At 39.1% G+C, this 15,269-nt stretch overlaps 1 protein-coding gene across 5 annotated transcripts in view; it reads right to left on the reverse strand.

The window, feature by feature from the left end:
- jmjd1cb (jumonji domain containing 1Cb) overlaps positions 1-15,269 on the reverse strand; it is a 393,296-nt gene that overhangs the window by 13,149 nt on the left and 364,878 nt on the right. For all 5 annotated transcript variants that reach the window (XM_087999115.1, XM_087999116.1, XM_087999114.1 and 2 more), the window contains 7 exons: positions 13,709-13,820; positions 8,276-8,481; positions 5,893-6,171; positions 5,394-5,565; positions 3,299-3,389; positions 1,970-2,100; positions 1,763-1,879 (listed from right to left, as the gene is read on the reverse strand). In XM_087999115.1, coding sequence (XP_087855241.1) covers positions 1,763-1,879; positions 1,970-2,100; positions 3,299-3,389; positions 5,394-5,565; positions 5,893-6,171; positions 8,276-8,481; positions 13,709-13,820 — 1,108 coding nt within the window. The remainder of the gene's footprint in view (positions 1-1,762; positions 1,880-1,969; positions 2,101-3,298; positions 3,390-5,393; positions 5,566-5,892; positions 6,172-8,275; positions 8,482-13,708; positions 13,821-15,269) is intronic.

A 15,269-nucleotide genomic window follows, 5' to 3' on the forward strand; every position in this document is an offset into this window, starting at 1 on the left:
CATCTACGGATAAGTTGAACACACTGCACAGATCTGAGTTATACACCTATAGATATTAAACCTCTTGGTGCACATGTTGGCTTTTCTCTGTCAACTCAGAATGTTAAAGAATTGTATGATACTGCTAGGGTCAATTCCCAAGATATTCTATTGCTCTGAGTTTCTATTTGGCTTCAACAGCATTTCTAAATGGTGCTCTATTCAGAAGATTGCAGCAGGGAATTCATGGTTTTTCACATGCAATTCATTAGGATATTGGTGAAATGTCACCTTGATGAGCATAATTGTATAGTGAGTAGGTATGGCCTCACCTTAACTATCTCAAGTTGCAGGATCAAACAGTATTATACTTCTTGATGTTTACAGAGAAGTTGCCCGATTGGAGGTGATGTTGTCACTGGTTTATGTCCTTATCAGCTACTGACATGTTTCTAACCTCCCATTTCACCTCCTTGAGCTCTATAATCATCCAAGATATCAATGTTTCTTCCAATTCTGGCCTCTTGTGTATCCCTGTTTTCTATCACTCCATCGTGGGCAGAAGTGCCTTTTGGTGCTTGGGCACCAAGGAATATTGTACCACCCAATGCTCTAGTGGTAAATTCAACTGGTTTAATTGGCGCCATCAGTTTGTATTTAACCCATTATACATATAAATTATAAATGAAATGCAAATGAATAAAGATTCTGCCAGAATGCTATTCAATCCCAAATCATATTTCGTTTTCAGTTGCAATCCATGCTGAACACGCAAGATCACTAAGTATTAAAATAAAATTTTCAACCTGGTGAAATTAACATGTGCCCGGTTCTCAAACAATGATTTTACTATTTGATTGAATTTTAAGATTTCAATTAAGTCTTAAATCAGGTCAACCGACTATGCAATTGAACTATTGCAATGATTCTTAGCACCAATCTGTAATAATCAAAGTGACTATGGCAATTGCAATAATCTTAATTCAACAAACTTGATTGTGCTAATTTTAATGGGGTCTAGAGCTTCTGATAATTAGCCTTAAAACATTTTCAGTGAGAATCTCGAGGGAACCAGAAAGATCATCAGTTTAGGTAACGTTTTGAATAAAGACGGAAGTCTTTTTTTGCAAGGTTTAGGGCGGCACGGTGGCGAGCACTGTTGCCTCACCTTACCAGGAATCCAGGTTTGATTCCAGCCTTGGGTGACTGACTGTATGGAGTTTGCATGTTCTCTCCACGTCTGTGTGGGTTTCCGCCAACTGCTCCATTTTCCTCCCACATTCCAAAGGTGTGCAAGTTAGGTGGATTGGTCATGCTAAATAGCCCATAGTGTCCAGGCATGTGTAGGATAGGCGTATTAGCCATATAAAATGCAGGGTTATAGGGTAAAGGGATGGGTCTGTGTGGACTTGATGGACCAAATGGCCTATTTCCACACTGTAGCGATTCTCTGATTCTGTGGTTTCCACTGTAACAACAGTGCGTGTCATTTCAGCAAATCCAGGTCCATGAACTACATATTGCTGGCTACTGTCCATCAAATCAGAGTTAACTAACTGAGAAACCATTTAAGGGGAATACATTTGAGATCTGAGGTGAAGGTGTATGTAAACCAAGGTATGTTACTAGAATCTTTACTGCTACAGCAAACTATTCACAATTCTCAGTACATTCAAAATGAGTGCTTCTTCCATTCTATATTATGGACAGCCAGACACTGAAAACAGTGCTACGATGAAAAGATCCATCGGCTCACAGTGAAAAGGAAGCTTTGAGAAATTACCTGCTCTGTGATTGTTCCCATTTCCTTTTGGCACACCAACATAAACAAGCACATTGATTACATCAGCAATGTCTAGGTGGAGATTGGTCGTTCCATGTTCCTTAATGGTTGATTGCCCTGTTAAAAAAAAGGAATAATTTAGAAATTTGTCTTTTCCAACCAGTTAACCATATTATTGTAGATAGTGTACTAACTTTCTATGCTCACCATAAGCACCATATAGTTTTGGCCCCAAATCTGGTCGTACAAAGAAACTTGGGATTCGGGATGCCAAGTTCAGATTTCCTTCTGGATCACAATACTCTGGTAGTGGCAAATTTTTCATAAGATCATCAAACCTGCAAAGAAATTTTAAAAAACTTATAGATTCTCTAAGTGCTGGAAAAGAGACATAGTAATGACTTAACTGAAGAATATTGATGACAATCATCACACCAAAAAATGTTTTACTAACTGCGTAGCACAATAACAGTAGGTTATTCACACAGCTGATTCATAAAATTACGATACCGGAAGCTGTTACAACAAAATAGAGTACAAAATTCAAAGTATATCTAATTATATTTATAAAGCAGTGTTAATACAATAATTTTCTCACAATACACTTTTCCAAATCATGCGGATGTTGCTGGTTAGACCAATATTTGTTGCTCACTCTTAGTTGCCTTTCAATTAAGCTATTGGACCTTTTCAGGGAGTAGTTAAGATGTAACCACATGATCATGGGTCTGAGTCACGTGTAAGCCATTCCACAGAAGGATGGCAGATTTCCTTCCCTAAAAGGCCATAAGTAAACCAGATGTGCCTTCCGGCCAATCAATGATAGCTATGTCAACATTACTGGCGGAGCAATTAAAATTAAGATTGCTGAACAGACTAGACTTCTCATAGTTAGATGCGTTACTTGAAACATAAGAAACTTTGGGATATGATTTCTTCCTATACTTTTCTACTTGCTTAACTGAAAAAAAAAGTCAAGGCAGCACACAATTTTGCACACTGTGTCACATGCAGGGTAAGGCATTCTCTTTTCGCAAGTCCTGAGTTCCTGACTTTACCTATGATGCGAGTAGCACATCTCCCAGAGGGAAAAAGGTGATGACAACATATATCTTATACCTTTTGTAACTATCTAAAGTTACAGATACAGTCACAGAATACCTCTGACCTAAAATTCACTTGCAATTATACAAGCTGCATAAAGATTTAAAAGAGCACAAGAGATAAAGTGTGTCAATGCAAGTAGGCATAAGTGAGAGCTGAATGTGTGTTGCTGGAAAAGCACAGCAGGTCAGACAGCAACTGAGGAGCAGGAAAATCGATGTTTCAGGCCGAAGCCCTCATCATGAATGGACTGATGAAGGGTTCTGACCTGAAACGTCAATTTTCCTACTCCTCGGATGCTGCCTGACCTGCTGTGCTTTTCGAGCAACACATTCTCACCTCTGATCCCCAGCATCTGCAGACCTCACTATCTCCTAGAAGGTTAGAGCTGTAAGTCAAAATTCCAAATGCATTTTCAGTTGTAGCTTTTACCTGGAAGGCATCACAGTTCTGAAATCATCACCAGAGGGCCAATCCTTCATCTTCAGTAACATGGATTCCCCATTTTTAGATTTGATTCGTTCTACACAAAGAATAAAGATTTTGATTATTTCAGAGAAAATATAAATGTATTAAACTTCCAGAGCACAACTGTTTTGGTTCTTATCAAAAACTATTTTCAAACAAAAGTTTTTGTAAACTTCAAAATATTTGATTTACAATTGCCTTTAGAAAACAAAGTACAGTTGAACATAATGGGGGAAGATACTAAATGATTATTTTGCATCAGTGTTTACTGTGGAAAAGGACATGGAAGATATAGAATGTAGGAAAATAGATGGTGACATCTTGAAAAATGTCTATATTACAGAGGAGGAAGCTCTGGATGTCTTGAAACGCATAAAGGTGGATAAATCCCCAGGGTGATTAGGTGTACCCTAGAACTCTGTGGGAAGCTAGGGAAGTGATTGCTGGGCCTCTTGCTGAGATATTTGTATCATCGACAGTCACAGTTGAGGTGGTGGAAGACGGGAGGTTGGCTAACATGGTGCCACTATTTAAAAAGGTGGTAAGGACAAGCCAGGGAACTATAGACCAGTGAGCCTGACATTAGTGGTGGGCATGTTGTTGGAGGAAATCCTGACGGACAGATGTACATGTATTTGGAAAGGCAAGGACTGATTAGGGATAGTCAACATGGCTTTGTGCGTGGGGAATCATGTCTCACGAAGTTGATTGAGTTTTTTGAAGTTACAAAAGGATTAATGAGGGCAGACAAGTGGACATGACCTACGTGCACTTCACTAAGTCGTTCGACAAGGGTCCCCATGGGAGACTGGTTAGTAAGGTTAGATCTCATGGAATACAGGGAGAACAAGCCGTTTGGATACAGAACTGGCTCAAAGGTAGAAGACAGAGGGTGGTGGTGGAGGGTTACTTTTCAGACTGGACGCCTGTGACCAGTGGTGTGCCACAAAGATCGGTGCTGGTTCCACTACTTTTCATCATTTATATAAATGATTTGGATGTGAGTATCAGAGGTATAGTAAGTTTGCAGACGACACCAAAATTGGAGGTGTAGTGGACAGCGAAGAAGGTTACCTCAGATTACAATAGGATCTTGATCGGATGGGCCAATGGGCTGAGGAGTGGCAGATAGAGTTTCATTTTGATAAATGCGAGGTGCTGCATTTGGGAAAGCAAACCTCAGCAGGACTTACACACTTAATGGTAAGGTCCTAGGGAGTGTTGCTGAACAAAGAGACCTTGGAGTGCAGGTTCATAGCTTCTTGAAAGTGGAGTCACAGGTCGATAGGATAGTGAAGGCAGTGTTTGGTATGCTTTCCTTTATTGGTCAGAGTGTTGAATACAGGAGTTGGGAGGTCATGTTGCGGCTGTACAGGACATTGGTTAGGCCACTTTTGGAATATTGTGTGCAATTCTGGTCTCCCTCCTATCGGGAGGATGTTGTGAAACTTGAAAGGGTTCAGAAAAGATTTACCAGGGTGTTGCCGGTGTTGTAGGATTTGAGCTATAGGGAATGGTTGAATAGGCTGGGGCTGTTTTCGCTGGAGCGTCGGAGACTGAAAGGTGACCTTACAGAGGTTAATAAAATCATGAAGGGCATGGATAGGGTAAATAGAGAATGTCTTTTCTCTGGGGTGGGGGAGACCAGAACTAGAGGGCATAGGTTTAGGGTGAGAGGGGAAAGATATAAAAGAGACTTAAGGGGCAATGTTTTCACGCACAGGGTGGTGCATATGTGGAAAGGGCTGCCAGAGGAAATGGTGGAGAGACTAGTACAATTACAACATTTATAAAGCATCTGGATGGGTATATGAATAGAAAGGATTTAAAAAGGTTTGGACCAGGTGCTGGCAGGTGGGACTAGATTGGTTTGGGATATCTGGTTGGCATGGACGAGTTGGACCGAAGGGTCTGTTTCCATGCTGTACATCTCTATGACTCCATGTGAGAAAGCAAATAAAAACACTGTCAATTAAATCAAGAATCCAAACAGCTAATGTAGTTTAATTATTGGTTATAATTACAACAGTACTGAATCACTCACTGATACCACACTTACTCGTTAAATCTTCAAAACCATCCCAGAAGTCTTGAATTTTTGTGTTGGAGATTATACTGCCATCTTTGCAGTTAACTAGGTCAACCTTCTGGTCTCCAAATTCCTCACAAAAGCTTTCAGGTTTCCAAATGTTGGAATTTAGTTTTTTGTGCACACCAGATACAAGAACAGGCTGAAAAATAAAGTTTTTGAGAGAATGAAGAGAATATTTTGAAGAACAATTTTGGTGTAATTTCTAATCAATCAGTTTCTGAACATATTTGCATCAGATTCTCATTTCCAAATACATAAAACCATGTCTTGCTTAATTGAATGTCTGCTAATATCAGGGAACAATGTCTAATTTTTCACTTATTCATACATTTATTGATACTGTAATAACATTATTTTGAAGTGGTTTAAGAATAATATATCTAATATCAACGGCCACAATCTTAATCCCATTGGTAATGCTTTAATCATTTACATTTGCTTTTACTTCCTGAATATCAATTTGTACCTGGTCACGTCTCCAGCATTCCCCGAATATCTTCCAATTGTTGGAATTTGTAGGATCTTGGAGCCAGAGTAAAAACCCATCACAAAGCCAAGAATGTGGTACTTCAGAATGATTTGTGCTGATTGTTTGTGTGTTGAGTTTTTTGGTTTCTTGTAAATTCTGCTTTGTTTCTTCTTTTCCACATAATTTCACTGATTTACTTGCTGGAATCTTATTTTCCACTACCGATGCAATTATGTCATCCAAGAGGTTTGGCATGCTTCTTGCTCCTCTCCCAGTCTAAAAAGAAAAATAAAAAGACAAGAATTGCCTATGACTCGCAGTGCAAAACTATAGGGCACAGGTTTAAGGTAAGATGGCTAAGATTTATAAGAGACCTAAGGGGCAATGGTTTTCACATAGAGGGAGGTGTACGTATGGAATGAGCTACCAGAAGAAGTAGAGGCTGGTAGAATTACAACATTTAAAAGGCATCTGGATGAGTAAATGGATAGGAAGGGTTTAAGAGGGACACAGGCCAAATGCCAGCAAATGGGACTAGATTTATTTTGGATTGCTGGTCAGCATGGACAAATTGAACTGAAGGGCCTGATTCTGTGCTGTACATCTATATAACTCTAAGTTAAATAAATATTTTGCACCAGTATTTATGGTGGAAGATACTGTAAACATCTCATTAAAACTGAAGGATGTGTGGAGGAATTAAGTCCATCACTAGAGAAGCAGTATTTGACAAACTAATGGGGCTAAAGGCAGATAAGACCCCAGGCTTTGATGGCTTACTTTCTAAAATCTCAAAAGAAGTTGCCTCAGAGAAAGAGGATTCATTGGTTGCAATTTTTCAAAAACCCTTGCATTCTGGAGAAGTACTGGAGAATTGGAAAACGACAAAAAGCAGGTTAGCCTAACATCTATTGTTGGACAAGTACTGGAATCAATTATCAAGGAAGTGATAGCAGAACATTTAGAAACCTAATCAAGCAGGTTCAGCATGGCTTTATGAACGTTGTTCGACAAGATACCTCACAACTGGTTAAGTTAACTGGCCAAAGAGTTGGAAATAGTACACTGGCATGAATAAGACTTGCTCATGAGAAGGAAACAGAAAATGGGGATAAGAGGTTCATTGTCAGATTGGCAACCTGTAACCAGTGGGTTCCAAAAGGATCAGTACTGGGATTGTAACTGTTCATAATATATATTTATGGCTTGGCAGAAGGAAGCAAATGTACTGTCGGCAAATTTGTAGATGACAAAAAAGAGAATGAACAGGCAAATTGTGAGAGGGACACAAAGTTTACAGAGAGATACTGAAAGGCTAAGGGGGAAAAAGTTGATAAATGAAGTATAATGTGATTGAGATTTTTCATTTTGGAAGCAAAGAAAGAAAGAACTGCGTATTATTTAAACTGAGAAAAACTGCAAAAAGTTGCAACACAAAGGGACGGGGGGGGGGGGTACTTGTGCATAAGCACAGAAGGCTAACACACAGGTGCAGCAGGTAATCAAGAGTAATGGAATATTTGCCCTTATTTCAAGGGGCTGGAGTAAAAGTTGGGGAAGCTTTACTGTAACTATACGAATTGCTGGGGAGATCACAATTGGACTACTAAACAATTTCAGTTCCCTTACTTAAGGAAAGATATTATTTCATTGGAGGCAATTTAGAGAAGCTCCACAAGGATGATCCATGGTAACGGATGAGTTGTTATCTAAGTGAAGGTTGAATAGGTTGGGACTCTACTCACTTGAATTCAGAAGAATGAGAGGTGATCGCATTGAAACATCTAAGACTCTAAGGGGCTGGATGGGGTAAATGTTGACAGATGTTTCTTCTCATGGGATAGTGTAAGATCAGAGGGCACTTTATGAACTCATTCAGGCTACCTTTGACCTTCCGTCTTTTACAGGTCATAGGTAGATTAACATCTCCCATGATTATTGTTAAATCAAACCATTGGAGATAGTGAGGACTGCAGATGCTAGAGAGTCAGCGTGGACAAAGGGGGAGCTGGAAAAAGCACAGCAGGTCAAGTAGCATCAGAGGAGAAGGGGAGTTGACTGATGTAACATTCTGACCTGAAACGTTGAGTCCCCTTTCTCTGTTGCTGCTTGACCTGCTGTATTTTTCCCACATATCAAACCATTTCCACCCTCACTTGAATAACTTGCATCAAGCTCATTTTATACTGTTAAATAAGTGACCATTGATCAAATTTTCTCCTAAAATCTCTAAGTACAGGCAATGCTAGCTTATTGATTAACTACCTATGTTCTGTTAGTTTACACCATTTCCCTGATATAATTGATGTACATAAATAAATGATTGTACTGTAGAAAAGCAAATTCATGCACCACTATTATAAAATGCAACAATACTTACAGGGGTTCCTGCAGAGAAGACTGGGGCAAAGGCAATGCCAGCATCAGTTGAGCCAAACTGCAATTTTTCAGCTGTTGAGGTAAGCAAATCTCGTAGAGTTGAGCCATGTTCATTACTGAAACACACAGTAGTTTTGCAATCTTCCGTTTTATCAAGCTGGCTTAATTTAACCTTCACTGCCTTGGACACAGGTAGTTCTTTGGTTTCTGCAACCAAACCAAAGGAAAATAGGTATTTTGTCCTGCAGATATAGAGTGGCATAATACCAGAACAAGGAAACAGATTCAAGTAACTTCATATGCAGAATTATTAAAACAAGCTGACAGTCATAACTAAACTTCACTGTCAATATATATAAAACTCACAGATAATGTAAACTTTGACATAAACTGTATAACTGTTCACAGAATACTAAAATTCTAACATGCATTTGATTTTGTAGATTTGTTCATGGACAATTAGTTTTCCTGCTGCCCAGTCTGTACCATTTTATACTAACCAGGATTATCAGAAAGAGTAGAACATGTCTTAGAAAAGTGGTGAGAGAACACAGGAAGACCTGAGCTGGGTAGACACCATCAGAAGCCAGTCAGGTAACAAAAATTGAGGTGTGGCATCACAGGAAGCAGATGAGTGACTGCCCTGATGAGCATTTCGTATTTATCTTCACAAGAAAATTTTAAGTGTGCAAGAATATTTCTGAAACAAGAAGAATATAATTGCAAACAAGCCAAGAAACATGAATTTATTGATTTTCCTGATGAAATGTTATGAATTCAATGTAATTAGGATGGTGATATGTGGCAGCTGCAGGATAGAGGTATTTATGGACATAAGCAAGATCCAAGGTAAACACGTTTGTAATAAGCGACTGTGGCTTGAGGGCCTTCTGCTCACTGAGCTGGAGGCCGAATGTCACACTGTTACACAAATAGTGGAAGGGTACCTGGATATTTAGTTCCCCGGTTGTCACATCCTTTACGTTTGTCTTTATTTTGATTTGCTTTGTGACTATAGACACAAGTGAATGCAAATATAGGATCAAGAAGATAAAAATGAATAAGTCTCAAACTTTGCATTTACCCATCAAGTCAGAGGTTCTTGCAATCAGCATGGCTGAAAATGGGGGCTGCACGATCAATGAGCAAGACACCATTTTTGTGTGTGTGTGGGGGCAGGGGGGAGGAGAGGAAGAGAAGGTGGTTGAGGACATAATAACAAATATATTGGAAGCAGGAAGCTGTGTAGGGGAGTAGACACCATTCTCGCAAATGAGAGCAAGAGTCCGGAAGACATGTTATATGCCTGCTGCCATTTGCTTTGGGTTGGACACGAACCTGCAATATGAGGGGGAGGGTCCACTTGTTATAGTCCAGTTGTTCTTCCTAATGACATTTATACAACTGCGAAAAAGGTTCTACTGGAAATATGTGCAGTTAGGGGCTAAATTAAAAAACAAACCACAGGAGTTAATAATCTCCAGATTATTACTAGAGACACGAGCAAATTGAACCTAAGGTAAATAAGATTGGAGAACAAATGCATGTTGGAAAAATGAATTTGAACTCATGGGCACTGGCACTAGCACTGGGGAAAGCAAGAGCTGGTCTTTCCTGAATCATGCTGAAACCAATGTTGTGGCAACTCATACAACTGAGGCAGTAAAGAGGGTGTTAAAATAAATATTGGGAGCAAGGGATCAAGTGAGGGAAGATATGATAAACTGAAAAGAGAGGAAAAGGCAAGTGTGCAAGTTAGCAATATGGGAAATGAAATCAGAGCATGTCAGTGCACAAAGCTAGAGTTTGCAAAAATAGCAAAAAAAAACTGAGTGCTCCATATCTAATTAGCGTAGTAAAATAACATTGCGCATTCGTAATAAAATGGATAAATTGATGGCTCCAGTAGGTTAATATGTATGCTCTCTTAGCTATTACAGTAACATGACTCCAAGATAAAAAAGGCTTGCACATTAATACTCAAGAGTATATGACATTTCAGGAGGACAGAAAGCTAGGAAAATGCAGAGAGATAGCTCCCTCAATTAAGATGATATTACTGCAATAGAGAGATGATGATGCTTGTTCTAAAGATCAAGACATAGAACCAGTTTGGATAGAATAAGAAAGAGTAAAGGTAAGTCACTTGTGGAAGTATTTTGTAGAGTCTCTAACAGTAAATGTACCAGAAAACAAGCAAACAAGAGGAAATAATGGGGGATTGTGAGTAAGGTACAGTGATAGTCCTGGGTGATTCTCATCTACATAAGCAATGGATGAATCAGTTGACAAATACAGTTTCGAAAATAAGTTGAGTGCTTTCCGGACAGTGTTTTAAAACAATATGTTTTACAGCCAACCAGAAAGCAGACTCTTCCAACCCTGATAATGTGCAATGAGACAGAATTAATTAATTAATGAAGACATTGATCATAGCATGTCTGAATTTCACATTCAGTTTGAGGGCTGTCAGAAGGTTGGATAAAAAGCAATAAAGAATGTTTAAAAAGAGAAATTATAGTAAAAGCCAAAGTTAGAAATATTAAAATGGATTGGTAATTAAAAAGGAGAAGAGTAGGTGAAGTGAATGTTGGTCCTCCAGAGATTTTGGAAATTGAAAATGAGAACTAAGGAAACGGTGGATCAATCAAATAGGTATTTTACACCTGCCTTCTCTACAGAGAATAGAATATCCCAAAAATAATTTTTAAATGAAAACATAAATAGGGAGGGAGCAACTTAATACGAATACAATCACCAGGGATTGACCAAATCATTAGAATTAAAAGCTAACAAGTTCCTAAGTCTTGATCTTTCAGGAATCACTGGAGTCAGTGATGGTTGCAGAGGAGCTGTGGGCATTGTTGCTTAGTTTGCAAATGACACAAAGATAGCTGGAAGGACAGACAGAGTTGAGGAAATGGGAGGCTGTCCAGGAGAATAGGTAAAGGCGTGTCAACTGGAATTAGTGGGAAAGTGTAAATGTATGTACTTTGGTAGGAAGAATAGAGGCTTAGATATTTTCTAAATGGGAAAAGGATTCGTAAATCTGACAAACAAAGGTACTTAGGAGTCCTACTTCAGGATTCTCTGCAGATTCAGTTGGCAGTTAGGAAAGTTAATGCAATGTTAGTATTCATTTCAAGAAGGCTAGAAAACAAAAGCAGGGATGTGCTGTTGCAGTTGCATAAGGCTCTGGTCAGATCGAAAGTGTAATACCGAGAGCGGTTTTGGGCTTCGTGTCCAAGGAAAGATGTGCTGACCTTGAAGGGGGTCCAAGGAAGTTTATAAGAATGATCCCGAGAATGAAGGGCTCATCATATGAGGAGCAGTTGGAGTTTCTGACAACAGACTTGAGAGTTAGAAGAATGAGAGGGGATCTCACTGAAACCTGGAGAATACTGAGAAGTGTGGATAGAGCAGACGTGAAGATGTTTCCAGGGTGAGACTAGACCCGAGAGTACAGCCTCCAAATGAAGGGATGACCCTTTAGAACTGAGATGAGGAGGAATTTCTTCAGCCAAAGGATGGTGAATCTATGGAACTCCTTGTCGTAGAAGTGGAGGCAAAGTCAATGAATGTATTTAGGACAGAAATAGAGAGGTTCTTGATTAGTAAGCCGATCAAGTTACGGGAGAAGACATGTGAATGAGGTTAAGAAATATATCATTCACGATTGAATTGTGGAGCAGACTCGATGGGTCAAATGGTCTAATTGTGCTCCTAAAGCTTATGTCTTATCATTTTATTGTCTTAAAAGTGGGAAAAAATGCTTAAAACTTTATGGGAGGATTTCAGCATCGTAGAATAAAATTGATCCAAAAACAGGATGAGAAATACGACGACAGTAAATTATGGATATAGACTGGGCAAGAAAAAAAAAGAAAATCAACGATCAAATCCACTACCTGTTATTTTGCTCAACTTGTATTCTCATCTCTACTGAGAAGGTAATGGGGCTTAACCCAACAATTTGTGTATACAATTTGGCCAAATTTGTCAGTCAAATGAGTATCTTACTTCAACAGGTCATTATTCAAACAGAATTAACTCCACGCTTCTCTAACAATTTTCTTGCTTGAACTAACACCATTAAAAATTAATTGATAGCCATCCATCATATTGGTAGGATCTTGTTCATGGAAAACAGTTATTGTATTTGTTAACACCAAGCAAATTCTAGAACTTCAAAGAATTAATTCCACATAAAGCACTTTGAAACACATTTAAAAGTATTTTCAAGGTGTGAAAGAACATATTATACTTAGCAAACTTTCATACTCAGTATCGATAATTTCAGATCACAACAAGAGCTCCCATTTTTCAGATACAAGGTACAGACAATGATGTAATGTAAAGTTTCTTTAGACAGCCATTTTATTTCTTGACTAGACTCCTAACTGCTCCTTTATGCTTTACTCAATAATCCCTTCTATCATTCAATCTTTCGTGTTTTCCAATTTATCACTGGAAAAGTGCAGCAGGTAGGCAGCATCCAAGGAACAGGAGAATCGACGTTTCGGGCATAAGCCCTTTTTCAGGCTTATGCCCCAAACGTCGATTCTCCTGTTCCTTGGATGCTGCCTGACCTGCTGCGCTTTTCCAGCAACACATTTTCAGCTCTGATCTTCAGCATCTGCAGTCTTCACTTTCTCCCCCAATTTATCACTGACCTAACCTATTGTTTGTATCACTCTTTGTTCCTGCGACTGGATGTATTATGCATGCATATGACTTTCCAGTCCAAATAAGGTCACAAATCTGAACTTCTAATTCTCCACAGGTGCTGCCTGACTTTGTGTACATCCAATATTGTTGACTTATTTTTCAGATTTCCACATTAGCTGCAGTATTTTGTCTTTACATAAATCTCAATCCTGTTATATAAATAACAAATAATTTCAGAGCTCAGAAGGGGCCTCGTGGAATTTCTTGGCATCCATAAAACTGAAATCCAAATTAGGCTGTGTGCCTTGATTGGGAGATCAAAAATTAATAATGATACCATCATATTATTAGTACAGTTTGGGAACAGAAATTTGGGTATTTAATATGAAAAATTTGTTCAGAACTTGAAATGACCTCAAATGACATTAAGTTTACAGTCTGGAATAGGTTTAAATTCAAACTTTGAGAACTTGGGAAAAGTGTCTAAAAACAAACCAAAACATTCTCCTTGGGTTTGAGAGTGATATCCACAGGAAAAAATCCACAAGTTCTTACGCTTAACTAATACCATTGGTATAGAAGCAATGAACAAGGATTTCAGTTTTGATCCTTTAGTGCTACTTGAACTTTCTAGCTAGGATTTTGGTAGTCAGAAGTGAAGACAAGTATTTTTAGTTTGTTCCTTTTACCTTTCCTTTATTCTTTGGCTTTCTGTCCCACTCGTCTGTCAACCAACATAAGGGAGAATCAGATGGTACAAACTTACTTTCAGTAGTGATGTTGTTCTGAGGGCTGGTGGAGCTGCCATTGGTCTTTGGATTTTCACTTGCAGAGGGTTGTTTAGCCATTGAGATAATGGTATTCTGATTTAGGACACCCTAGAATCAAACAACAAAAATTATAAGAAATAAGAAACTAATTTGAGAAAGATATAAGAAACTAATTAAGGCATTTAGCTCTTAAGGAGAAGACTGTAAACTTCATTATTGTCTGTCTATCAATAGTTAGAGTTGCAACCTTGAATAATTCAAAGTTCAGATTTTTATATGCACATGAGAGCAGAGAACACTTCACAGAAGACTAAACAGAAGCATCACTGTGAAGCTGTCTGGCAAACGAGTCCCACACTCAGCAGTGCATTGAAACAGTCTGAAATGAGTGTCAAAGATGGCCTGGGGCAACAGTAAGCAGCTGATGAGGTGGTAAGGTCACATGAGTATTTAGATTGTTTTTATCGCTTATAGTTTGTAAGGTCTTTATTTTGGGTTTATTAATGGTAAGCGCTACAGTGCAAAGGTCTCAGAAGAAGAGCTGTAGAGTAATTATGTTGTTTGATGTTAAGAGCAATGAGAGGGGTTAATTTAAAGGGGTATGTCACAGAAGGAGAGCTCAAAGCTATGGTAAAATCCTCCCCCTCGATGTGGGAAGTTGGCTACAGTTCCAGTACCTGTGACCAGAACATATACAGGAACAGTCACCAACTGCAGCTCCTGAAAACCACAGTTTTCAGACATGGAACAGTGGGTGGGGACACTGTGGAACATGCACAAGGTGAACAGTGGCTATCACATACAAAGAGGTGGTCACTCTACAGGTTAAGACTAAGGGGGGGAACTCAGAAAAAAGTATCAACAGCCAAATTCGTTGCAGCATGGTTGCACCTGCGGCATGGAAGAGGAAGAATGTGTGGGAAGGGTACAGTAAAAGAGGTATTCAACTATAAGGGGAATAGGTAGACATTTCTGGGGCCCCAAAAGAGACTCCAAAATAGCAGAGTCAAGTGTATCTTGGAATGGTACATTCTGGAGTGGAAAGGTGAACAACCTGTGGTCCAGTGGTTATAGTACACCTCAGTACCAATAACATAATATGAAAAAAAAGGGCTATGATCTTAAAAGTAGAACATAGAAAGATTTAGGGAGCAAGTTGAAAAGTAGGGCCTCAAAGGCGGTGATCTCAGAATTGCTTCCAGTGCCACGTGCTAGTCAGAGCAGAAATAGCAGAATATCTCAGATGAATATGTGGCTAAAGAGATTATACTAGGGGGAGGGATTCAGATTCCTGGAACATTGGGACTGGTTCTGGGGGAACCGAAGCAATCTGGATGGGTTGCACACAAACAAAACCAGGACTGATGTCCAGGGGGTTGCAGGGGTTAAAGTGAAAATGGCAGAGGGATAGAAATATATACAGAGAACCAGGAGAGGAAGAAACAAGGTCAAATCCAAAAGACAGATTGGAAATAAGTAAAGAGATAAGGCAGATAATCAAATAGGGCTACAGTGCAAAATAATGGGTACAGGAATGGGTAATGGCCAATATATCTT

This window comes from Chiloscyllium plagiosum, unplaced genomic scaffold, assembly GCF_037043375.1.
Source record: "Chiloscyllium plagiosum isolate Xiang-an unplaced genomic scaffold, Cpla_swu_hap1 HiC_scaffold_22, whole genome shotgun sequence".
NCBI classification, from domain to species: Eukaryota; Metazoa; Chordata; class Chondrichthyes; order Orectolobiformes; family Hemiscylliidae; genus Chiloscyllium; species Chiloscyllium plagiosum.